The sequence below is a fragment of the Clinocottus analis genome, unplaced genomic scaffold, assembly GCF_023055335.1.
Source record: "Clinocottus analis isolate CAN_PGR_092001 unplaced genomic scaffold, fCliAna1.0.p SCAF_5, whole genome shotgun sequence".
NCBI lineage: Eukaryota > Metazoa > Chordata > Actinopteri > Perciformes > Cottidae > Clinocottus > Clinocottus analis.
The window spans coordinates 6,945,218-6,972,286 of NW_027176207.1; the positions used below are offsets into that span (position 1 = coordinate 6,945,218).

The window sequence follows — 27,069 nt, forward strand, 5'->3', positions numbered from 1 at the left end:
TATGAGTTGGATGCAGAAGCATGCACAGCTGTTGTCCTACTTTTGGCAAAGCTAAAACTGATATTAAAGTGCCAGTGCCTTGCAATAATGTTGATGCTGACTTTGAGACATGATGATGATTGCTGTACCAAAATAGTGGTCCAGCTGGATGTGCAGTTTATAAAAGTACTTTGAGTATTAAAAATGAAGTACCACGGGAGTTTGGCCGTGATGACAAAAGGAGCCTCTCGGTGTCTCATACAGGGATGCAATGTGATAAGGTTACAGTGCGTGCCCCATGCCGCCGCTGTCTGTGGGGTGGGATCGTGTTCCTTTTTGGTCCAGTTGGACTCTGCAGAGAGGATTACTGGTGCTTGGCTGCAGTAGGCCTTTCAAATGATGGTTCAGGCTCCAGAGGACTAACAACAAGCCAGACACTGTCAGATCCAGGGTAGCGGCCAAGGGCAGATGCTTTGAAGTGGGCTATGAGATTCTCATCTGCAGGGATCAGATGAAGGGTGAAAAGAAAACAGCGAGAGGTGCAAAGCTCCAGATAAACAGGGAAACTGGGGCTGGCTTCAGAAGCTGTCGAGGTGGTATTCACTGTTAGAAGCCAGAGCTTACAGTATACATGCTACGAATCGTTTCAAAACCCTGTGAATTTCACATGGGTGCAAACTGTGGAACAACCAACTACGGTTTGAGAAGAACAAGAGTGACATGCTAAGGCTTTAAAATATTGATGCAAGGGTGAAAGAGAAGAGGGGAAAGATGTAAACAATTGTAATATACATATTAATCTAAAAGCGTGTTACCGTAAAATAAAAGTGTTTTTGTTGCAGAGGTAAGACAGAGGATTCAATTGGTGATTGTCCTCGGCTTAATTTTTTTCAAAATCCCTAAAATCAGGCCAGTTGTTGCAGAATGTTTAGATTATATTAATCAGCCTGCAACATTTAATATATTTATCCAGCATGTTTCCCCTTATTATCCTCATCTATGGAGTCTTGTTTTGCCAACGCCACAGACTCAAGCAATATCGGATTGGGCAGAGGTGTCAGCAGCATCACTCCCAGAGAATAGCTTGTTAATATAAGTTTACTAATGAGCAGAAATTATTAAAATTTCGTGAAGCTATAAGAAGACAAGAAAAGGAATTTAGGAATGTTTAGAAACTGGAGCATTGCTTAAAAGTGCTCAAATTGTATATGCTTTCATGGTTTTTACTCGGCATGCATAATTTCTTATTATGACTTAATGCCCAGATACATTTACCATTCTGAGAATATAAACAGTGAGTTTTACAAGCACATGTTCTAGATTATTTCTGCGCTTACCTGGCACCACTGTATAACATGCACAAATGGGCCAACTTTACCTTGTTCACAGACACAGTAAAACATGCACACTTAAAAGAACATTTTTTACTAACCTTCATAAGCTCCTTTTGCTTTTAACCCCTATCTCTCCTTGCCTTATGCTTTACACTAACTCCGGCACTATTACTAAAAATATATCTTTAACAGAGGGGTTTGTGGAAATGTTCCAGGCTTTCCAATCCCATGGAGACATTTGGACCTCACACGATAGTAAAAACAGATGTGTAACTTGATTGCTATTGGACTAATAAGATAGTATCATTCAAAAAATCAACACACACGCACACACACACTCACACATACTGTACACACACTTGTGATGGTCTCACTTTCTTCCTGTCTGAAGTAACCCCGACCATGTTTTTGTGTCCCATGAGGAATGCCTTTTATCATGTGACACGGTCGTATTGGCAGGGAGGGAGGGTGGGGGTCGTCAGACAGCTGTTTCCCATCAGAACTCAGTCAACTGCAGTCATCCAGTTGCAGCCATGCTCAGGGATCAGAGGGGCAGAGCAGCAGAGTGAAGCTCAAAGAAGTGCTGAGGCCTGAATGCCTCCAATTAGAAGGTCATCCCAATTTGTTTTCCCATATCCACAGTGCCCATCAGGCGTCTTAGGCCTGCTTGTCCAGTGTCATGTACAAATCCAGAGCCAGAGGTGAACGAGTTGCCTCCATCTGGGAGTCATTATGCATTTTCCTCATTGTTTCCTGTCTTTTCACCCCAGCCCAGCTCGACTGAGAATTGCTCTCTCTTTGTTGGCTCTGCTTCCTTGGCTTGTTCAGGTTCTGAGGCCCCCCCACCCTCCTCATGTAATTTAAGACTGGGAATGCTTAACAGCAGACACTCATGCAGAGGCGTCTACATTAGCACATGTTGTTCACCTCATCAGAGGCAGAATATTTCTCAGTTGTAGAGAACAAAAGATTGTTTTCATTGATGACATACTCCTTTTTTTCTTTTAGCCCCTAACACCCCATTCCATTCTCCCATACTACAGTTTAATGCTCTGACAATATTCCAGGAGAATATGTATTTTTTGACACACTTAACAGAATCCCTCGCTGCTTTCCCTCATGCTGTTCAGAGCTTGAGGTTGTGCACTGGCACTCTTTATTCACAGTCCATGGTGGAGACAGGAATGAGCCGCCTGTGGCCAGCAAAAATCATACTCTTCTGTTGGGCTTCTTGGAGTGGATGAGGGTTTGCTTTGTCTCCAGTTCAGCATCTGGTTCACGGGTTCTATTTCTATGCGCACGCTACTCGTTGTGGAAAGATGATGAATTGCGGTGGTAGTTTCTTCCGCCGGCTACTTGTGGAACTGTCTGGATCTCACCTTTCTGCATTGATGTGGAGCTGTGTATCTTCTTGTCTTACTCTCTGTCATCAAGACAAGCAGCTTTTTCAGCAGCTTGTCTTAAAAAACCTTATGCTCTGTTTAAGAAAAAGAAAGTAATCAAATGATAAATCTGATGCCATTTTAATAGCATAGGCCTGATAAAATAAATCCTTTTTTTTTTAATTCCCTGGGCTGACAAAAAAAACACAGCATACAATATGTCACAACTTCTGAATTCAGAGCTTTACATTTCACACTGATGAAAGCTGGATACCATCAGTCAGTCTTCTTATTCACACAATAAATACAGCCCCAAGTTGATGCACCAACAACATCAGCGAATGTTGTAATTTAATTTTCGAATCATAGTCAAATATCCTTAAATTACAATTAAATTATTTACTGTTTTGCTTTTCTGTGCGCTTTCCAGTTTTGCGCGATGACTTCAGACAGAACCCAGTCGACGTCATGGTTGCAGTGGGGGAGCCGGCCGTACTGGAGTGTCAACCACCCCGTGGCCACCCTGAACCCACCATCTCCTGGAGGAAAGACGGCACCAACTTAGATGACAGAGATGAACGCATCACAGTAAGAGATGGCACTTTGACTTTTAATGATTATACATCATTCTCACCATTTTATGAAATAGTTCACACAAACGTGTACATTTAGTCATTACTTACCATCCTTTTATAGCAGGGGTTTCAAACATAAGGCCCATGGTAAATCAAAAATCCAAAATGTATTTAAACTAGCATAGAGAGACCTGAGATTCTAGCTTATAGGTTTTAACAGGCTTAGAAGGCTCTGACTTTTTAAATTATATTCTAAAATGCTCTAACTTTGTGATTCTGTTTAGGCCAGCACAGAAGGCCTCGCCCAACTTAATAATTTTCTACAATAATGATATGTATGGTGCACTAATAACAATGTCATATAATTATGTGAGTGCTTTCAACACATTCATAAGTTTCTTAAATATGGAGGACAGAAAATCACTTAAGTATAAACAAATAAATAAATGCATGAATAAATACAGGAATAAATAATTGAAAGCTTAAATAAATGTATATATAAATAAATACCGGAATAAGTAAATAAATGCTTAAATAAATGTAGAAATAAATAAATAAATACAGAAATATATAAATATAAGTTACCTAAACAGGACATCATTAAATAAATCTACATTCTACATTTCATTTATTCCTGTATTTATTTATTTATGTATTTATTCATGCATTTATTTATTTATACTTAAGCCATGTTCTGTCCTCCCTACTTAAGTGCTAAATGTTACGAACAGCACGACATGCGACGGCTTTCATGATGTTTTCCGCATCGCCGATACAAACATGTACCACTTGCAAAAAAGCGAGCTGTGGCCTTGCGCTTTTTTTTTAATACAATCCTTCTGTGATCCACTCTGCATATAGTATGTGTACAATATGTGAGACGGCCAGCGCTCGGCTGCGCTGTGTGGTGTTCAATGTATGGCTCCAGAAAGTCTCACAAATAAATTAGTCCTTGTCAGCAGAATGCGTAGCACTCATATGAAGTCATCATGATGTAAGAATGGATTTTGACTTTGGATCTGGAAGAACTCGCTCCCTATAAAACTAATATGATTAAGGTCGCTCCTTCATCAGTGAGGAAGGGAGCTGCTTTTTGTCCGATGGGAGTGGCCAACTTATCCTCGTTTAAGGGTCTTCGATATATTGCTATGGGGATTTTTCTAAACTTGCTTTAAAAAAAACGAAAAGCCTGACATGCGTCATCTTATCCTTAAAATTATCCTGCTAACTCAGTAAACCAGGTACGAAAAACAGGGCTCTGGCCCAATTGAGATTAAAGTGGGCAGCATGTGGCCCCTTACCTAAATTGAGTTTCACACCCCTGTTTTATAGTCTAACTGTGAGATACTTTTCATGACTTCACACCACTTGTATTGTGCTGCACGTTCCCTTTTCACCTCTCACCTCTGTCAAATTTGAAGTATGGCAAAGTAAGATTGTAAGGTGGAAATCACAAAATGATTTCCTTGTCGTCATGAGAACACTATATCACATCATCTGTGCCCATGTCCTGTCCCCAGCAGAGAATCGAGAATGCCAGGAGAAAACCCAAAAGATTTATTTGGCACATAAAAATGCTAAAGCGGTGCATATGATGTTTGGTGGCAAAAAAAAATACACATTGACAAGCTGGAACTTGAAAGCGGCATCATATGAGCTACAGACAGCTATTAATCTGCTATATTAAGTTGTCATGCGGTGTACAGTACAGCGCAGGGATTGTCTTTTCATGTTTGTGTATACGCACAACTGATTTCAGACCCAAAAGCCTATGATTGGTCAGGCCAGTAGAAACAGGCTTTTTCGTCCTTCATCAAGAATATAACTATGTTTCAGCAACTTGGATAAAGCCCTCTGTGTGTGTGTGCGTGTGTGTGTGTGCGTGTGTGTGTGTGTGTGTGTGTGTGTGTGTGTGTGTGTGTGTGTGTGTGTGTGTGTGTGTGTGTGTGTGTGTTGATTTGTTTATTTGAATGTCTGTGCATGCTCCCGGGTACATACAAGAGCAAATTCAAAGCTTATGTTAGTGAAGAGTGACAGGTAGAGTCTCTCTGGGGGACCGTGATGGACGGAGCAGCAATCTCTGTTTTAAGTAGAGGATTGGATCAGAGCCAATGTGGCAGGCTCCTCTGAGGGAAGTACAAAGGCTGCTTTCTACTTTGCGTGTCTGTCTTTGTCCTCCCTAATCATCTTCTCTATATAGAAATATCTCTTTGCCGTGAGAGTGACAAAGACCAAAGAATTCCACCACAAGTGATTTCTGGCTACTTTCTATCGTTTTGAGTAGTGTCCCTTGTGGCCTCAACAAACATTTATTAATTCTAAAATGTAGGTAAAGTTGTTAGTTAATTCTTAAAAACGTTTTTTAGAAAGACTCACAGACAGCAAGAGTTTGATTTATTGATTTTTACTTTTTTTTTCTTTTTCAAAGTAAAGTTCATTTATACAAAAAAAATTATCTCACCATAAGCAGCCTTTAGAACAGGGGTGGGCAATTATTTTTTCCAGGGGGCCACATGAGGAACAGAAAATATTGTGGAGGGCCAGGCCAATAGCCTGAACTCATTTATGTACTCTCCGCAACGGAGTTTGACGGGACTTCCCAGCATGCAGTTCTGTGGTATAATTTTATAAATGTGAAACCTTGACTGAAGTTCCTATCTCTGACAGCTAACTAGCTCCGCTCAGTGGTCAATGACAATGCGTCACTGGTTTGACGGTATGTCCGCCAGGCCCGCCCATAGTGCCAGGCCTTATATTATTAAGTGTGGCTTCAGCTGCATGGGGTCAGAAGCCCCATGCGACAAGCACACTTCATCTTCTGCTGCGGGCTTATTATTATTACGCAAAACTTTGGATTGTACCTCATCCCGCAGAGATTCCAGCACATGTATCAAAACACATCAAAACGTTTGGCTTGCATCGGGAAACGTGAGCTATGACTTTTCTAAGAGATTCGACCGGCCGTTTTCCCGGAAAATGCGAAAAACAGCGAGAAATTGTCCCATTGACTTGAATGGCGTTTCACCGTTCACTGTTCTTTTTGCTCTCTTCAGAGAGCAAAAAGAACAGTCATCTTTGTGCCCATTATTACGCGCCATAATTGAACATAGAAAAATGAATTAAAGTTTAGTTTTCATGTAATTATTGTTCCAAGTTTAGGAAAATTTCAAAGTTTACAATGGGTGTGTATGGCACGGAATGTTTGTCGCTAGAGTGGAGCACCAACTGACAGAGTGAGAGGGAGCGACAGAAACTGGTAAAAAAAAAAAAAACGTATTCTGTCTTTACTCCCACAATTTCCACTCTTCATACACCATTCTTGGATAGAAACGGAGGAAACATTGTGCTTGTGGTGTAACGGACTTGTTCAGGACATAGAAGAAGTCGGCTCCGTTGAATTTTTCCAGCACTTGTTTATTTTTCTGCAGAAGACAACACACATACATTTCCTTCCAGTCTGTCTCCGCACATGAACCTCCTTCAACGGTAACTCACTTTTGTGCAAGTCAGACGGAACTACCGTAAAATAACAAAAGAAAACACATACCTGCAGAAGACAACACACATACATTTCCTTCCAGTCTGTCTCCGCACATGAACCTCCTAAACACACAGAACAACGTATACAGGGAAAATACATGACAAGGCGGCCGGATATGAACAGTACAATTGGCGCCAAATAAAAACACCCACAAAACACACATTTCTGCCGTCCAAACTATCAACCCGACAGCTGGACACCGCGAGCGCATCAGCGACCATCACCGTGTCCAACAAACGGTTACATTTGAGAAGAATAAAACAAAACAGTGCGACATATTCTCCCTACGTCTTACCTTCAACGGTAACTCACTTTTGTGAAAGTAAGACGGAACTACGGGAGCCTAGGAGGTGCGGAAAAGGCAAAACGCAACCTCCGCAGGAAACAGACTCAACTTTTCAAAATAAAATTCATACACACTCAACAAGATTGTTGAATAACAAACAAAAATAAAACACATTGAAAATAGGAAATGACAGTGTGTTTTTAACTCCGTTACATTCACCCCCACTGAATTTTATCAAACATGAGCACGTACTACAGAGTGCACGCCGAGGAAAACATCACAAATTCACAACTTACAAAGGGCCAACATCAAGAAGACCAACATAAAATGTATCCCACAGGGATGAAGTGGTACGAGAGCATTACTAACCTCCCAACCCAACAACTGGCTACAGGGTGCCGTCTACACCCCACAAGACCCAAACACAAAGTGCAGTGCAGTACAGGTTCATGACATGAAAAGAAAAGAAGAAGAAAAAAAACAAAAAAACAGTGGGACATCAAACTAATACAACGGTTTCCAGACCCATAAAAACATAAGCTACTGGCTTATGATTCATAAAAAGTAAAAATCTGGAACATGGAGTTGCAAAACAGCCTCAACCTTAAGCTACTCCTGGACAACATCCTGCCTGGACATGGTCTGTATAAGCCTATCTACAGGATTGATTAAACGACCAAATCTTGACCTGCCCCGTGTAGCAAAACGACCACAGTGTGTAGGAGAGACCTGGACCACAGTATGCAAAGTGTCAGATGTGTTTTCCGTCTGTGTCATAGTGTCAAGTGCAAAATCAGACTGACTCACATCTGATGAGACATCTGCAGCAGCCAAAGAACAAGAATCACAAGTCACAGACCGATCAGTCGTGCAGTCTTCAAGTGAGGTAGCTGTGTTCTGGAGGTCAGACGTAACACTCACGTCAGTAATGCCCACCTCGCCCAGGCTTGGCGCAGACAACTGAGTAATCCATTCAATGGTTCTCCTCTCCGAATCTACAGGCACCTCAACAGTCAAGGGACCCTGACCATCTCCCATAGCTGCAGGAGGTTCTCTGTCACTTTCGGTAACATGGCTTCCACTGGCCACACTATAAGACTCATCCTCTCTCTCAGACGAGGCCTCTACTGCCCCACCACCATCACCTCCCGAAGCTGAGGATCCTGACACTAGCAAGGATGAGGCCAGGTCAGACATCTCACGCGTATCCCCCACAGGGAGGAAATTAACCAGCATCAGCAAGTTCCTGTGGATCACTTTCTCCCGCCCAGTGATTGCGTCACGGATTCTGTACGTGTGTGTCTCCGCATTCACATCCACCACAGTATAGACAGTCGAATCCCACCTGTCAGCCAGTTTCTTTTTACCCCTTTCCTTTCTGTTGGCCAAGAGCACCCTGTCACCGATCTCAACATTGGATCCCTTTACCCTTCTGTTGTACAACTGGACATGTCGATTCTGTTCCTTTGTAGCATGGACCTGGGCAATAACCATTGCTTCCTTTAGATCATTGGTGAGGCCAGCTACATACTTCTCATAACTCACCACTGCAGTGTCATGAAGAACAGCACGAAAGAGGACATCAACAGGAAGGCGGGGGATCCGGCCAAACATGAGGTAGAAGGGGGAATAACCTGTCGTCTCATGTTCTGTGCAGTTGTACATGAACGTCAGAGTCTGTAAGCGCCGTGGCCAGTCAGCTTTCTCTTCAGGGGGCAGTGCTCGAATCATGCCACCCAGGGTCCGATTGAAACGTTCCACACTCCCATTCCCCATTGGATGGTAAGGGGTTGTGTGCGATTTCTTAACACCCGAAACCCTGAGAAGCTCACTTATCAGCAGACTCTCAAAGTTAGCGCCTTGATCACTATGGATCCTTTCAGGGAATCCGAAAACACAGAAGTACCGGTCCCATAGAACCCTAGCCACCTGCTTAGCTGTCTGGTCTTTACATGAAAATGCCTGAGCCATCCTTGTGAAATGGTCAGTTATCACCAAAACATCGACAGATCTGTTTTTAGAGTTCTCAGCTGACCAAAAGTCAATGCAGACCAACTCCAGAGGCCGGGTTGTTGTTATGCTCTCAAGGGGGGCCCGTCCTTCAGGCTCGACTGTCTTACTTACGATGCATCGCTGACAATGACGAACATAATCTCTCACATCCCTGTCAAGGTTTGGCCAGAAAAACCTTTGTCTCGCCAAGCTGAGACTCCTGGACTGAGCTTGATGTCCAGCTTTATCATGAATCCCCTGCAGAACCTCAGTCTTCAGTGAATCAGGGACAACATATTGAAACCGCTTTGCCTTGGTCTTCTGGTCCCTTGAAACCCTATACAATACACCACCCATCAAGGTTAGGCGGTCCCAGTGCTTCAAGTACCTTGTGACCAAAACAGACTCATTAAATCTTTCCCTTCTAGAAGGCCTCCGATGTCTCTCGACATAAGACAGAACACGAGAGAGTGTCCTATCCCCCAACTGCTTATCACAGAGGTCCTTCACAGTGTAAGCAGGTAAAGCGTCTTGACCAGGTGGAACCAACTGAGGTAAGTGTTGCAACACCTCAACAGCACGGCCCCTTGGACCATCATCCCACTCAATGTGTGAATGTAGCACAGCAGACACATCATCCCTCGCAATAAACTGAGTGCGCATGCTCAACGGACTGCATGCCAACTGGACGTTGTCACTCAAACAGGAGGGCTCCTTATCACGACCGGATGACCGGAAGGCATTTTGGACAGAGAAACTCGACATGTCTTTGACTTCTGTGAGGAGACCTGCATAGGGTTCAGCGAGCAGTCTGTGACCAACACTCGTCTTAACAAACGGCACACGACTCAGCGCATCAGCTACAACGTTCTGTGGGCCCGGAACATATTTGATATCGAAATCATAACTCGCCAACTTAGCAACCCAGCGTTGCTCACAACAATCTAGCTTTGGCTTTGTCAGGATGTGAGTCAACGGGTTGTTGTCTGTCCAGACAGTAAATTTGTGGCCTTTCAGCCAATGACTGAACTTTTCGCAGACTGACCATTTCAAGGCTAGAAACTCCAACCGATGAGCCGGGTAGTTCTTTTGGGACCGAGACAACGACTTGCCGGCAAAAGCAATAGGCCTAGCCCGTTCTTCACCTTCCTGAATCTGAGACAAGACCGCACCTATGCCATCTAAGGACGCATCAGTCGACAGCATGAAGGGACGGTTGAAATCGGGGTGAGCCAAAACGACACTGTGGACCAGTGAAGCTTTCAGACTCTCAAAAGCCTGTCCCTGCTCCGGTGTCCAGTCAGCTGCACACAACTTCCTGCTCGACAGTTTGTTTCTGTGTTGTTTACCTCTTCTCTTTGCACCTTTTAACAGGTCAAAAAGCGGCTTGGCCAATGCAGAGTAACCGGGCATGAAGTGTTGATAGTAATTCACCATCCCTAAGAAGGACCGTATGCGCTTCGGGGACGGAGTTACGCCATCCGGCTCCATGAGATCAGTGACCGCCATGTTGGTGATGTTCTCAACCTTGCTGGGGTCTGTTGAAACACCATTCTCATCAACAATGTGGCCAAGAAACTTTACAGACCTCCTGAGGAAGAAGCACTTTTTGGGAGATAACTTCAAGTTGTGTCTACGCAGCCTCTTAAACACCGTCTCCAGGCGCAGCAAAGCAGTCTCCTCATCAGGTGCAAACACTAGCAAGTCATCCAAGTAGCACAAGAGACTCAAATAATTCTGGTCACCAAAAATGCTCGTCATCATGCGCATAAAGCTCCCGGGACTGTTGCAGAGGCCCTGCGGCAGACGATTGTACTCATAGAGGCCCATGGGAGTGGTGAAGGCAGAGTACTTCCTGTCATCCTCGTGGAGTGGCATATTGTAAAACCCGGAGGTCAGATCCATAGTGCTAAAAAGGCAGTTCCCCCCTAGCGCTGCCAAACAGTCTGCCTGGTGAGGAAGAGGATGAGCATCCTTCAGTGTCCTTTTATTTAGCCAACGAAAATCAGTACAGATGCGGAGATCTCCATTTTTCTTCCACACAAGCACCAATGGTGAAGCATATTCACTAGTTGATTTTCTGATGATCTCCTTTTCCTCCATCTCGCTCAGTACCTGACGTAGTTTTTGGTACTGAGCAGGAGGCACTCTCCTATACGGGAGTCTGAATGGCCTGTTATCTGACAGGTGTATGCGATGTACAAAGTCCTTTGCCTCTCCACAATCAAGATGGTGGCGCGAAAAGATGTCCTCATACTGCACCACAAGGTCAGCCACCCTATTCTTACAGTTCACAGACACTTCACACGACTCAATGTCAACCGTACTAAGCCCAATTGAGCCAAGCATTTCTTTGGAAGAGCCTGCGACAGCATTAGGAGACACAGCCGTTTGGGTGCAGCCGGCCAGAGGAATCTCCGTCTGTTCAACAACATCCATGTCCTCAAGCGCTGCACATGTATAAACATCAGCCAACTTTGCGTTTTGCCTCAAAAGCACAGGTTTGTCAGATGTATTGATGAGCTTCAGCGGAACCTGTCCGTCTCCAAAAAGCGTAGTCACGACCCTCGCGACCAGAACACCTCTTGGAGCCGAGCGAGATGAAGTGGGTTCTGTTATAACGGTGCTACCTGGAGAAATAGCAGTGTTCTTGGGGAGCTTTCCCCAAATGAGATACTCACGGCCAGGCTCGAGGCAGGTGGCAGAGTTACACCTGACTGTACCGACTTTGTCAGGAACATCACTACCTCTCCATGGACTGAGACCTGAGAGCATAGACAGAAAACATTCAGTGTCTGGGTCTCTGTCTGAGTAAGGGCCAGACACCGTCTTCCAATAAGACGTGCAAAATTTAGACTGATGTAGGATGTGTTTTATAACATTCGTCCCTATAATCAACTCATCATGCTGTCCCGGGACAACGAGTGTTGGAACGAACATCTTACAGCCATACACTTCCATCTCCACATCAAAAGCACACTTGGGCCTCACACGAAGTCCACCACATCCCACAAGGACTACATTGACATCAATTTGCTTTTGATCGGTTATCACTCCAGCACCTCTCAGTTTGATCTCAGCTGCTTCGCTAATGCTACATGCCATGGAGCCACTGTCCAACATACCACCTATCGTCACTGCCCCACCCATTACCACAGGCGTGTAGAAAAGACTGTCACTACTGCCAATTCTGAGAAAATTCTGAAAAACAACAACCTCAGATCCATCACATGAGTCTCTCACAGACGTATATACAGTCTCAGCATCAGACATGTCATCTTGTTGGGAGTTTGTTGTGTGACCTGCACTGCCCCCCTCTGAATACAGGTCAACTAGTTTCCCCCCGACTGGTGTTGGGTCGAGTCTTTGACAGGGCAGTTCAGTTTGGTGTGGCCAGAGGCATGACAGGCAAAACAAAGCCTTTCGGACACACAGTGTGAAATGGTGGTATGACTTGAGTCATTACAGACCTTACAAACTGCCTCTCTGGAACGCTTTTCCCGAGAAGCACGCTGGAACCGCCCACCCCGAGTCGGCTGCAAAATGTTGTGAGACTGCATTTTCCCCATCATCTCCTGAAACATGTCGACCATACGGGTGAGAAGTTTCTCCTCTGACTGCTGGAGATTTTGCGCCACAACTGGTACAAAGGGACGACCCGAAACCTGACAGGATTCGCCTTGAACTGGGACAGATGGTGAAGAAGGGCAAAGAGGATGACACACATGATGCTGGGCCTCGAGAGAGGAAGTTGAGGGACTCGAGGTGAGGCACTGCACAGTCTTCGCCTGGGCAATCGATGGCTGACCGGACTGCTCAAAGGCGACTGTGGCGATGTAGTTTTTCAGTGGCACCATGCCAGAAGCACCCTCACTAGCCCTCAACTCACGTTGATAATCATCAATCCTCAGCTGAACATCACGTGAAGTCCATTCGTGAAGTGGTTTAAACTTCAGAGTGCAGGCCAGTTCTGGGTCAGGACAGTGTTTGACAAACATAAGAGCCACTTCATCACTCATGTTCTCCGTCCGCTTCCCTTGTCTGTGCAAACCCTCCAGGGCTAAGTCAGCAGCTTTGTTCAGTCGTATCCAGTAGTCAACTGGGTTTTCTCTATGTCTGGGCAAAGTAGCATAAAAGTCTGCGAGAGGAAGACATGAAGGAGCGACACTGAAGTAGTGGAGAAGAACATTGTATATCCGTTCAGTTTCCTGTCTGACATCAAGCACCGGATCACTACGTAAGGCAATCTTCACTACATCTCTAGCCTTGCCCATTAAATGGCACATAACTTCCTCTGCTTGGTCACAAACAGGGATCTGTCGTTTCCTGAGATGCGTTTTAGTCATGTCAATCCAGTCCTGGACTAGGTATTTGTCAGTACTGTCACCTCTGAACGTCTGAAGTCCTTTATCAGAGTTCACATGGACTGTCACCTGGGGAGGACGGTCATGTCGGTCCACATTAGCGTGTGCGGTCTGAGTGACAGTAGACTGGTGATTGTTTGCCACGTTTACAACACCAGCTGACATTAACCTCTCGACAATAGATTCCCCAATCTGAGCACCTAACTGCCCTACCATGTCTGTGAGATGGGTGATGGCATCAACATCATTAGTGTATGCTGGTGTATGACATGGAGGCGACTGGGGTAACACATCACCATCACTGTCAGGAGTAGATGTAAAAGGACCCCTCATTAACCCACCAACCGGAGTACAATCTGGGCTCTGACCCAGACCTGTATCACGATTATCCGGTGTTAGTTTAGAATAACCCACATTCCTACTGCCAGCAATATGACTGAGCCAAACACCCCTCCCCTTCGGCAGACTCGGGCTAGCAAACTCATCCATAGTTATTTTAACAGCCGTTTATAACCAATAAGTGTACTTGCGTTGTGTATTTAGAACCAAAACCAACAAAAACAAGAGATAATAATATATATATAAGTATATCAGTAATCAAAAGTGATCAACATACTGAGGATAAACACTTTAAAGAACTATGTCCTAAACCAAAATCCTTTTTTTTTTTTTTTTTTTTTAAGGAAAAAAAAAAAAAAAAATATATATATATATATATATATGTATTTATATGACCACAATAGTCTTCAGAAGACGGATCAGGACGTCAGCACAGCATCCACGGCGACGAGCATCAAGCTGATCTGAAGATCCGAAGGTCACGGCACCAGTGTAACGGACTTGTTCAGGACATAGAAGAAGTCGGCTCCGTTGAATTTTTCCAGCACTTGTTTATTTTTCTGCAGAAGACAACACACATACATTTCCTTCCAGTCTGTCTCCGCACATGAACCTCCTTCAACGGTAACTCACTTTTGTGCAAGTCAGACGGAACTACCGTAAAATAACAAAAGAAAACACATACCTGCAGAAGACAACACACATACATTTCCTTCCAGTCTGTCTCCGCACATGAACCTCCTAAACACACAGAACAACGTATACAGGGAAAATACATGACAAGGCGGCCGGATATGAACAGTACAATTGGCGCCAAATAAAAACACCCACAAAACACACATTTCTGCCGTCCAAACTATCAACCCGACAGCTGGACACCGCGAGCGCATCAGCGACCATCACCGTGTCCAACAAACGGTTACATTTGAGAAGAATAAAACAAAACAGTGCGACATATTCTCCCTACGTCTTACCTTCAACGGTAACTCACTTTTGTGAAAGTAAGACGGAACTACGGGAGCCTAGGAGGTGCGGAAAAGGCAAAACGCAACCTCCGCAGGAAACAGACTCAACTTTTCAAAATAAAATTCATACACACTCAACAAGATTGTTGAATAACAAACAAAAATAAAACACATTGAAAATAGGAAATGACAGTGTGTTTTTAACTCCGTTACATTGGTACACATGTGTCGTGGAATGCAACAAACGCATACGTTTTTGTCGGCAAGCCTGAAAGCAGCATGAAGTTCGACCAGCTGCTACATTGGACTCCATGTTAAATCTGACCAGATTTTTCTCCCATATCATAAAAGTGGGCAGTTTCTAAACTGAAGTTACGCTCTCATTTCTAAATCAAACTAACATTTAAGTTACCGAAACTTTCACAGAAGGCATGTGCTTCTTAAGATTATGTTATTTTCGCCACCGTGGGAACCACGGTTGTCTGTCAAATACAATAGTTTGAAATGCTGTTTTCAGGCTGTTTTCAATAAATCCACAGTCTCTGTGAAACAGTGACACAGGTGCACCAATCAGGTCTGTCACCGCGACAATAGTTGACACGCACGCACACAGGCAGGAGGAGCGAAGACAAAATGGCTCACTGTGTCTATGTGCGCATACACACACACAAACAGACCCACACACACACATACACACAAACAGACACATACAGTCCACACAGACACACACACAAACACAGACACACAGGAAGTTAACTACCTGAAATAGCTGACTGTGTGTGTGTGTGTGTGCGTGTGTGTGTGTGTGTGTTAAAGTGCGCGCATATGTAATTACGGTCGCGTGAACAAAGTGGCGAGACAGTGTTTTTGAGGAGAGACAGCGTAATAAACTAAAGTTATATATTGCGATGTCTTACGGCAGTAGTAGCCACACTTTCAAAATTTCTTGCGAAATTTTCTAGTGAATAATTTACATTTTTTAAATTTCTTTAAAAAAAATATATATTTTTTTAAAAATTAGAATAATTATAATACTCTGCGGGCCAGATTAAAATGCCCAACGGGCCATAGTTTGCCCACCCCTGCTCGAGAACGTGTGGGCCTTTAGGGCATCTAAGGCTATGTGAAGAAGAAGGAGAACACTGAAAGAAAGTAGAAGCAAAAGCTGAGGTTTCAGTGTCCGAGATGGAGGATAGACAAACCACATTTGGATTTCTTTGAAATGGAACGGCTGCTAAAACCGAGGAGCGGTCAGTCCAGGAAGTAAAAAAGCTCTCGGCCTGCTCTTTAATCAGCTGCTAAAGTTACTAGTGCAGCAGTACTTACAGCAAACAGCAGACAGTTGCAAAACAAGTATAGCATAGTCTGTGGCATTGGTTTGCACTAGATCATCTCTTCAATCAATTATATATATATATATATATATATATATATATATATATATATATATATATATATATATATATACATATATATATATATATATATATATATATATATATATATATATATATATATATATATATATATATATATATATATATATATATATAAACAAAACCAACATGTTTTTACATTTTAATATGTATTTGTTTTGGTCAAATAAAATACTGTCAGTCATGAAACATTTAGTATTGACTCTAATATGAGTTCAAACATCCAAACCAAATCCACTGGACACTGACAGCAACGGCTGGATCTGCAAAACCAGTTCCCAAATTCCCCGCTCTTTGTGATTGTGAGTGGTTGGCTTCTGTATGAAAAGTACACAGGACCACAAGTCACACCACAGCCCGTTAAATCATCTTCTTCAAACCACATCATTTGCAACACATTTAGAATGTCAACCACAGTTAGGCCACGCTTAGTTTTTATTAGCTTGATGTACGGTATGAGCTGTTTGCGGCGTAAGGTTAGTCTGAAGGATGCTTACTTATAAATAAAAGGCTGTTGGTTTCAACCCTGCAGCAGCAATTTAATGATGCATTGTATCTGTATGCTGGTGAGTAGAGCGTGCACAACAAGCCAGGTGCTGTCTAGCATGAAGCTGAGTCCCCGGCCTGCTTCATGGACGCAGCATCGTAGGCAGCCTTGACCTCTGACCTCAGTTAAGAAATAACAGAGCCGCCCTATTCCAGGCTGTGTGTGTCTTCAGCAGACTTGTGTGAATAGATTGATTCTGTTTCTTAGTGTGACTAGGGGAGAAAAGCAATTTTAAATCACAATAACGAGGATGAGAGTTTAATTGAATACCTTGGAGAAAGTGTCAGATGTCTGGGTGCAGGGAATGGCCTTGTGTTTGGTGCGGGATCTTCTGATAGTCATTTGAACCCGGTAGAGTATCATGCTTGCTGAGTGCTGCTATGGTATCACCTCTAGCACTGAGTAGTTGTACACTATAAGTGAAGTAGCTAACATTGTAAGCTGTAAAGACAACTAGCATAGTCTGTGGGGGTGTCTGGTGTATTGGGATATGAATAGAACGAAAAAAGTATGGAGTGCATATATCTTCTACCTCTTTGATGTGTGTGTGTTTGTGTGTGCGCGCACATGTGTGTGTGCGTGTGTGCATGTGTGTGTGCGTGTGTATGTGTGTGTGTGTGTGCTTGTGCAGATTTCAGTATAGTGGGGATTAAAAGTTTGGGAAAGGCAAAGATGGCTGAGATCTGAGGAAGGTCTCTACAAAGAGATGGTGTCTTTGTTCCCAGGGTTCTGTGCTAATGTAGCACTAGATATGAATTATGTAATTTCATAATAGGTGACCTTCTGTGCAACTTGAAAAGCAATGCACATTCTGTCCTCAGATAAAGAGATGCATTCAGATACACACAAGCCCCACTTGCAGGACTTCAGCGGTGACACATTTAATCATTCATTTTTAAATCTTTGACCACATATCAATTATGAAAGGGCCACTCTCACTCACACAGTGCACATACACACTCATAAGAAAACAGCTGTGCAAATATCTTCTGTGCTTTCTTTTAGATTCGCAGTGGCAAACTGATGATCACCAATACCAGGAAGACTGATGCAGGGAAATACATCTGCGTTGGAACCAACATGGTGGGAGAGAGGGAGAGCGAGATCGCTGAACTCACTGTGCTAGGTAACATTTGAGGCAGGCTTGGTGATTGCATTTCCCACTGTTGGAGTGCTTCACTTAATCTAAGTACCCTCTCAGTTCACAGTTGTTTAGTTTGCCAGTCTGCTATGCATATTTGTTGTTACTGGGGTATAAGAACCCATTAATTACGTTGATTATGCAGCACTACCATCCAGATAGCCAGCTTTGGAGAGCTTTTCCCTCCAAACAAGTGCTGAACACCTAGCACTGCTATATCCAACACTACAACCCCTCAAACCTTTCAGTACAAGAGCTCCATACCGCCACTCTTTCCCCAAAGCCTGTTTCCAGCCTCAGTTCTCCACCCTCCTACTTATTTTTACATTTCAACATTTCCCATCCGAATAGAGCTCTTATCAGTATTACAAGGTTAGATGACCTTGGTTGAGGTTGGAGGTATATAGTACAGTGCCCCATTGAGCCATTCAAGGCTGTGAGAATATTTTTGCTGAATGCAGAACTAGGTCAAAATATGTTATTCTACAGGTTGTGCATAATAAATGACTTTGGAGACTGATGGATGAGTATCAGTTGAATATTAAATGTTTCCAAACTCTATGATAATTGCAATATGTAGATTACTTTACATATTTTGCTAGGTTTTCTTTTTGTATTACTAGAAGTGTGGTGTGTATTTGGGTTTGTTTTTTGGGGAAAAATTTAAATTTATGTTCGTCGCTGCCCTGCAGAGCGGCCAACCTTCATGAAGCGGCCCAGCAGTGTGGTGGTGTTGGCAGAGGAGAGCGTGGAGTTCCACTGTGTTGTTCAAGGAGACCCAGTTCCCACTGTCCGCTGGAGGAAAGACGACTTCGACCTTCCTAAGGGCCGGTAATGCACAAAAAGCCCTCTATGCATTAATTTACCATGCTACCGTGCCGTTGAACTTTTTCTTTCATCTCATGATTTATGTCTCCGTTCTCTCCACAGATTTGAAATCCTAGAGGACCATACATTGATTGTTAGCCAAGTGACCTCTTCAGATGAGGGCTCCTATACATGTGTGGTGGAGAACATGGTTGGCAAGTCTGAATCATCCGCCACGCTCACTGTACATGGTCAGTACAACCCGACCCTCTCATGCAATGTCCTCTAAACGTTCTTCTCTTCTAAATAAACTGGTCTAAATGTCCCTTTTTTTTGGACATTTATTGATATTTGCAACACAGCTGCTTCTAGCCTAAGAGGAGAACTAATCCTGTGTTGTAGTGTCACAAATTGGCAGGCAGTGACTTTATGCTTACAGTACAGACAGGCAGAGTTACAGTATTTCTGGAATTTGTCTTTTTTTCCCTTTCCACTTTCTTGCTCGAGGTCATATGATGTCTGCAGCAATTATAACAAACACGCAGCAAAGGACATCACAGCAGTTTGTTTACAGTGCATTTCATGTTAATGTCTTGTATAAACCGAGAAGAGCGTGCAGAGTAAATGTTTACTTGCTTGCATATGATAGATTCATTTGGTCTGTGGGTTCTGGCCTATTGACACCCTTTATTTCTTAAATCCGTGGGCGAAAATGAGCACTGACACGTAGCTTCACACACAGATCTATACATAACCACGCAAGTGACCAAGCAGTGACACAGTGTGTGACATAGACCGTGAGGGCAGTAGGACTTTATTAAAGATACGACATGGGTGGAATTACATGGTTCCAATTATACCGTCTTCCTCTCCCACCAAAAAAATTGAGTGTCTTGGGGGGTCCATAACTAATTTGGTCAATCATTGGAGAAGGGCAGGAAGGTAGGTGAGTAAGTTGTATTGTGAGAGGAAACAGCAAGCTACCTATGTTAATGTATGTTTCATAATTAAATTAAAACAATTCTGGCAGGTGCAATCATAGTGTTAGTCTTCACCATGGAATATTTTTTACGGACCGAGAACATTTGGTTGATATCAAACAGTTGTCAATTGAAACAGATGCAGCATGCACAATTTAATCAAATGTCCTCTTCACAATACACGTTTCTTCAGACAAATGCATCATATTGAACAATAATCAGTGCAATCCTCTCACAGTAGTTACAAAACCTGCTGGTTTAGCCATTATTTTTTAACTATAAATCCAGCATACAGATGTTAATATGTGCAATAGTCCCAGTAGTCGTAAATCTCTGCATACCACCAGCAGCTTTTCTACCTTCTATCCAGACAAAATACTAATTTCTCACCCCTCACAGTTTTACGTGCTCGTTAGAGGATTGCATCTTTGTCCAAATACGCCTCAAGGACGTCTGGCCCTAAAACTCAAAGCGGCAATTACAAATACGTTTTTTTCGCACCTTCCAGTCAACTAGTCTGTTGGGTCCAAAAGGGGCTAAACAGCAGGCCTTGTCCATTAACACCTGGGCCCTGTTCCACCTACATGGTTTACTTTAGCTGCATAATTTCCAGGATAAGATGACGTTGATCAGGCTTTTCGGTTCTACGAAGCCAGTTTAGATTAATCACCATAGCAACACATCAAAATCCCCTAACCTGGTCCAAAGCAGGTTTAGTGAAAGTTTACTGGATAAGCTGGCCACTCCCACCAGACAAAAAGCAGCTCCCTTCCTCATTGATGAAGGTGCCATATTAGTTGTATTATATTAGTTTTATAGGTAGAGAGTTCTTCCAGATCGCCAAGATCCATTCTCACATCATGATGACTTCATATGAGCGCTATCGATTCTGCCGACAAGGACTCATTTATTTACAAGACTTTCTGGAGCTGTACATTGAACAGAGGCACAGCCGAGCGCTGTCCGTCTCACATAATGTACACAATAGATATATGTATATGCAGACTGGATCACAGAAGTATTGTGTAAACGTGCAAGGCCACAGCTTGCTTTTTTGCGAGTGGTACATGTTTGTGTCTGCGATGCGGAAAACATCGTGAAAGCCGCTGCATGCCGTGCTGTTCATAACGTTTCTGTAGGGCTTAAGAAACTTATGGATGTGTTGAAAGCACGTATAATTATAAGACAGTACACGATACAAATCATTATTATAGAACATGATGAAGGTGGACTCATAATAAAAATACTTATCCCTGCTTCAATTGATTGAATTTCTGATGATACATATGTGCGTATATATTATTTGTGTACTACTGCCAACAGGCACATTTAAATGAATATAATCTGATTGATTTGGGTGATGAGGCACTTAAAATTAGTTAATTAATTATTATTAATTAATTATTTTATTTTTTTGACACATTTACTTGTCTTATATTTTGCATTAATTATATCCCGACCAGCCGAGGCGGTGTTACGTTGCATTCACAACAGGAAGTGTTGCGAATATTGGCTACGCTTGAATGTGAAAGCACCATTAGATTTTGCCATGATTATGGACTTAAATTCATCATATGTAGTCACGATCATCTTCCATTTGTCAGCAGAGAAAAGAGACAGTCTTTCTAGAAAAAGAACATCAGGAATTTGGCTTTTGTTTTTTTTTCCCTTCTGAAGAGGAGCGGGCATGCGCATCCTGATGACTGACGTCTGGTTAGAATGAACAAGACCGTTTGAGGGGGAATCCACATTCATGGAATCGACATATCCTGTAGTCAATCATCTCGTTCGGTTAGGCTGGATAATAGGACATTTGATCAACTTTGTTGAACCACGTATGTGGAACAGGGCCTTGTTTTACTTTTGTGTGTGTGTGTGTGTGTGTGTGTGTGTGTGTGTGTGTGTGTGTGTGTGTGTGGTTGGGGGAGGAATGTTTTGAAGAAATGTTTTACTTTAATTCATAAAGATTCTGCACATAGATACGTTTGAACTTGCATACCCATACTGTCTTTCATGCGTGTGTCAGTACTGTTGAGTGCATCATTGCAGTTCCATAAACCATGTGTGTGCCTTCATTACTCATTACAACTGCTTTTTTCTTTGTGTCTTTTCCCTTGTAGTCAATACTGGTAAGTTGTCATCCGTCCCGCATCCACCATCTGACAGCAACAAGAAATCTTAAGCCCCTGTCATTGTCCTCTTCACTGTTTATCCATCCGCCAATACAGTATGTAATTCCCGTTCTGGTTAATCAATAGATACAGTATGTGCTGTTTTTTTTTTTTTAATATTAGAAAATAAGGTAAATAATGTCTGTCCCCTGCTTCATACACACTTAGCCTTTACTCCTTAAGCTTTTCATGCATACTGAGATGTTCTAAAACTGGAAATGATGACAATGTATCAGGCTGCCAGTTAATTAGGGCCTCATTTCCTCTGCAGTGCCCCCGGCATTTGCCATACGCCCCAGGAACCAGGTGGCGGCAGTGGGCAGGACGGTCACCTTCCAGTGCGAGGCCACTGGCAACCCACAGCCCGCTATCTTCTGGCAGAGGGAGGGCAGTGAGGTGAGATTGACACTCGGTCTGTCGTCACACTTAATCACGTCTCTTTGCAAATAGCAAATAAATGGGATTCTAACTTTCTTATCTTTGTCTTCTCCCCAGAGCCTCCTGTTCTCTTACCAACCACCGCAGCCTTTTAGCCGTCTGTCTGTCTCCCAGATGGGCAGTTTGACTATTAGCGATGTTCAGCGCTCTGATGGCGGCTTCTACAGCTGCCAGGCTCTCAACATTGCTGGCAGTGTTATTACCAAAGCACTGCTTGAGGTCACAGACTGTGAGTACAGGGAAGGTGTGATGGAGGGCAGATGGAGGGGAGCAGCTTTTCAGCTTCAATGTTTTGTCTTCAATGTAAACAGACTACATTGTTGAGCTGGGCCCTGTTCCCAGTACGTGGTTTACTGATATAGCTGGATAATTTCCAGGATAAGATGACATAGATCAGACTTTTCGGTTCTACGAAGCCAGTTTAGATCAATTACCATAGCAACACATAGAAATCCCCTAGCGTGGTCCAGAGCAGGTTTAGTGAAAGTTCATTGGATAAGTTGGCAACTCCCACCAAAAAAACAGCAGCTCCCTTCCTCATTGATGAAGTAGCGATATTGGTTACATTAGTTTCATAGAGAGAGAGTTCTTCCAGATCGCCAAGATTCGTTCTCATGTCATCATGACTTCCTGCATGAGCGCTCTAGATTCTGCCGACGAGGACAAATTTATTCACGAGTCTTTCTGGAGCTGTACATTGAACACTGGCGCAGCCGAGCGCTGTCCGTCTCACATAATGTACACAATACATATATGCATATGCAGACTGGATCACAGAAGGATTGTGTAACAAAGCGCGAGGCCACAGCTTGCTTTTTTGCAAGTCGTACATGTTTGTACGGTGTCGGCGATGCGGAGAACGTCGAGAAAGGCGCTGCACGCCGTGCTGCTCGTAATGCTTATTTAACGCTTAAGAAACTTATGGATGTGTTAAAAGCACTCAAAGTTATATGTATGACAGTGTTACAGTACACCATACATATCATTATTGTAGAAAATGATGACAGTGGCTCATGATAAGAATACTTATCATTGCTTCAATTGATCGAATTTCTGATTATGAATAATACATACATAATGATCCGCCCAAACTCCTCGTTATATGGTAATCTACACACACATAGATGAATATACACGTATACACTACTTGATACGTGCATACAGTACATATATCCTCATAAGTATATATTAATTCGTATAATACTGCCAGCGGGCACATTTAAATAAATATAATCTGATTGATGTGGATGATAAGGCACTTAAAATTAGCCGATACATTTTTTAAACTAGGTTAACCAGACGTCCTCTTTTTCCCGGACATGTCCTCTTTTCGAGACCTAAAAAATGCATCTGGCAGGGATTCCAAAAACGTCCGGGATTTTGCCTCGTTGGATATTTGTGTTTCTCTGGGTCTTTAACAAACTAGTTATTAGGCTCTTACAAGTTTTGGAAACAGTATCTCCCTTAAGGGTCATTTATACTTGGGTTTTACGCAGAGACGCAAGCACGCGAGACACGCAAGACACGCAACGGCCCCCTTGCGTAGTCCCATCAGCCATCTTGCGTGTGTCGCACAAAATTTCTGACTATCCGACAAGGCTATGCAAGCCGTTTGCAGCCTGCAAGCCTGTGAATGGTCTGTTAACCACATCCTTTCGCATTTCCGGTTTTATAGCATAATACAGCTATTTTTAAAAGCTATAGCAGAAACACGAACAATGGATCCCGTTAAAGAACGTTTGGCTGAGGAGGTCCGCATTTTTATAAAGAGGTGAGCATTTATATTACCCGTCTTTGACAGAGTATAAGGACACACAGATGGCGGTAAATTCCTGGAGGGAGATATCGGTGCAGGTCGACTCTACAGTCGTTGCGCCACCTACTGTTCTGCAGTATTAAAAAGGCAGGGGAACTATAAACCAAAACGAGTCCATCGATCCAACTGCATGGCCAGCCGCAGTTGTAGTTGCAAGGGTGTATATTGCCCTTTAAGTTCCACTTTCTTGCGCGAGCTCTGACTGTAGAGAGAACTTAGCACGACTTGTTCTTCTTTATGAGGATAAGATCGCGTAGATGCACAACTGTTGAGCGGGATGAAACGATAACGGGGTTCACCTCACGGCCTATAGTTGTATTGTTTACAACAGCATCCCCCGCGACGAAGTGTCCTCATTTTTCACAAATTCAAATCTGGTCACCCTATTTAAATACTTACACATTTACTTGTCCGATATTTTGCGATGCTGATGTGACTCTCTAGCCCGGGGGTCGGCAACCTGTGGCTCTCGAGCCGCATGCAGCTCTTCAGCGCCATCTTAGTGGCTCACAGGAGCTTTTTTAAAAATGTATGAAAATGGAAAAAGATGGGGGGAAAAAAAATAACAATAATTGTTTTAATATGCTTTCTGTAGGAGGACAAACATTATGAATGTTTTCCAATGCTGTAAAAATGTGTAGAAAAAATATAAAATTTCAACACTTCTGTCAACGAAGATTTGCGTCATACGCCTGCGACACACGTTTTTTTCAGCTTGGCAGGTGGCTGTTGCAAACAAACCTGCGGATGTGTAATGGGCCTTGGATCCCAAAGGGAAAAAGAGAAAGTTAGCTGAGGAGAACAGAGGATTCAACAGTTCTTGGACCAAATCATTTGCTTTCATTGCCAATGTGGAAGGATTGCCTGCATGTTTGCTTTGTATTGAGAAGATGATCCGAGTGTCTGTTGAGTTAACTGCAGTGGTTCACTGCAGTAGATGGAGTTTATCGCTCCCTTTGGGCTGCATTCACAAACAACCCGACTTAGAGAAGACTGGACCCGGTGCGACGCTGACCCCGGTGCGACGCTGACCCCGGTGCGACACGGGCCATTACCGGCCCGGACCCAGGTGCGATGCGTGCCGTTACCGGCACCTTCGGCCTTGTTATCGGCCTCACATCGGCGGCCAAGTCGTCTTCAGACCGGCCCCGTTACTGGCCTCACACCGCCCCTTTTCTTTTCCTCTGCAGAGTTTAGAAATTCAAATATGCTTAAATTCAGCGGGAAAGCAAGAAAACAATGACACAAACACATGATTATAAATGTAATTGTAATAAACAATGAAACAGTCAAAAAATTTCTCCTTGGAGATTAATAAAGTACTTTTCATTCATTCATTCAAACTAAAATATGTGTAAAAGCAACGTAGCCTATTTGTAGTATGTATTACAAATACGTTGCTTATACACAAATTTTAGTACATCAATCACAGACGTATAATCAACGTATTTGTAATACCTCAAAGACAGACGTAATCAGGGAGAAAATACGTTTCTCGTCAACGTAATTGAAGATGCGTGTTCTGGGGGAACGTAATTTGTAGGAGACAGGGATGCTCCAGCATGCGCTGCGGGAAAGATAAACATTTAATCACGAATGCTCATTATTTATTTATTTATTTATTTATTAATTTACTAGTTCGTTATTTGTAGGCTACTGAGTCATTTTGATAGTAGGCTGATATAGACACTTACAGCATGCGTTGCCTTCATTATAAGGCTTATGTAAGGCTTTGCATTTTTTGCGGCTCCAGACAGATTTGTTTTTTGTTTTTTTGGTCCAATATGGCTCGACCAATTATCCTGAGGACAGACGTCAGGTTATAAGGAACGAAACCGTTTGAGGGATGATCCACCTTCGTGCAACCGATATATCCTATAGTCAATCATCCCATTAGGTTAAGCTTATAGGACATTTGATCGACTTTGTTAAACCACGCAGGAGGAACAGGGCCCATGTGTCTAAGGCTACTAACTGGCTTTGGATGAAAACAACTAACTGTCAGTGACGGGAATTCAAGATTTCTGTTGCTCAAAACCATCTGTTTCCTTGGTGATTGTGTTTAAAGAGGGTTTGGACTTTTCTATTTTATCACTGAAAATTAAATTTATTAACTAACTAACTAATTTTACTGTAAATATCTGTGAATTAAGAGGGCAGAATTGACACAATTTTATTGAAAGGTAACTTGATATGGAACTGAGGGACACAATTAACTGTGTAAATTGTCAACAAAAGAAAAAAAGAAAAAGCAATTCAAATGTGCTTGGAGGGCCACGCCAGTAATTACACACCACTGGCAAAGTACACAAGCTCCCAACTAAATGACCTGTGTGATCATGAATACATGTGTGTGGATGACTGCATACTATGTACATATACAATAAATAAATAACGATAATTGCTTCAACCTTAAACAGTCAGTTGCTACATCTCGGTTCAGTACGGCTCAATTAGTTATAAAGGATAATTTGCTGTCTATGTTGGTAATGTGTAAAGCCTCCATTATAGGAACATGAGAGGCATCCACTTGTGAAAAATCTGTTAAAAGTAATGGAAAAACTACTCTCCACCGCCCCCATATTATCTTCATCCCCCACGCTCCTCTCATCCCCTTTTGGAGTGGTGCATTTGTATGGAAATAACTGGCACCTCCAGCAGTTTTCAAGGCGTGTTTCCATCACCTTTTTTGGGTATTTTTATTTATTTATCTAGAACACCGGTCTCCATCCAGCAGGTTTTCAAATGTGTGTGTGTGTGTGTGTGTGTGTGTGTGTGTGTGTGTGTGTGTGTGTGTGTGTGTGTGTGTGTGTGTGTGAGAGAGAGAGAGAGAGAGAGAGAGAGAGAGAGAGAGAGAGAGAGAGACAGAGAGAGAGAGATTATACATTGGCAGAATACCTCTCTTCTATCAGAGGTAAGAAGCAGAGTCAGACCCTGACCAGGTACAGGCTCAGTGACCACCAATTAGCGATCGAA

General features: G+C 43.0%; 1 protein-coding gene across 1 annotated transcript in view; it reads left to right on the forward strand.

The window, feature by feature from the left end:
* LOC137802136 (roundabout homolog 1-like) overlaps positions 1-27,069 on the forward strand; it is a 101,079-nt gene that overhangs the window by 59,755 nt on the left and 14,255 nt on the right. Inside the window, exons 3-8 of the mRNA XM_068599733.1 lie at positions 3,126-3,283; positions 17,746-17,866; positions 18,574-18,712; positions 18,812-18,939; positions 22,111-22,235; positions 22,335-22,506. Coding sequence (XP_068455834.1) covers positions 3,126-3,283; positions 17,746-17,866; positions 18,574-18,712; positions 18,812-18,939; positions 22,111-22,235; positions 22,335-22,506 — 843 coding nt within the window. The remainder of the gene's footprint in view (positions 1-3,125; positions 3,284-17,745; positions 17,867-18,573; positions 18,713-18,811; positions 18,940-22,110; positions 22,236-22,334; positions 22,507-27,069) is intronic.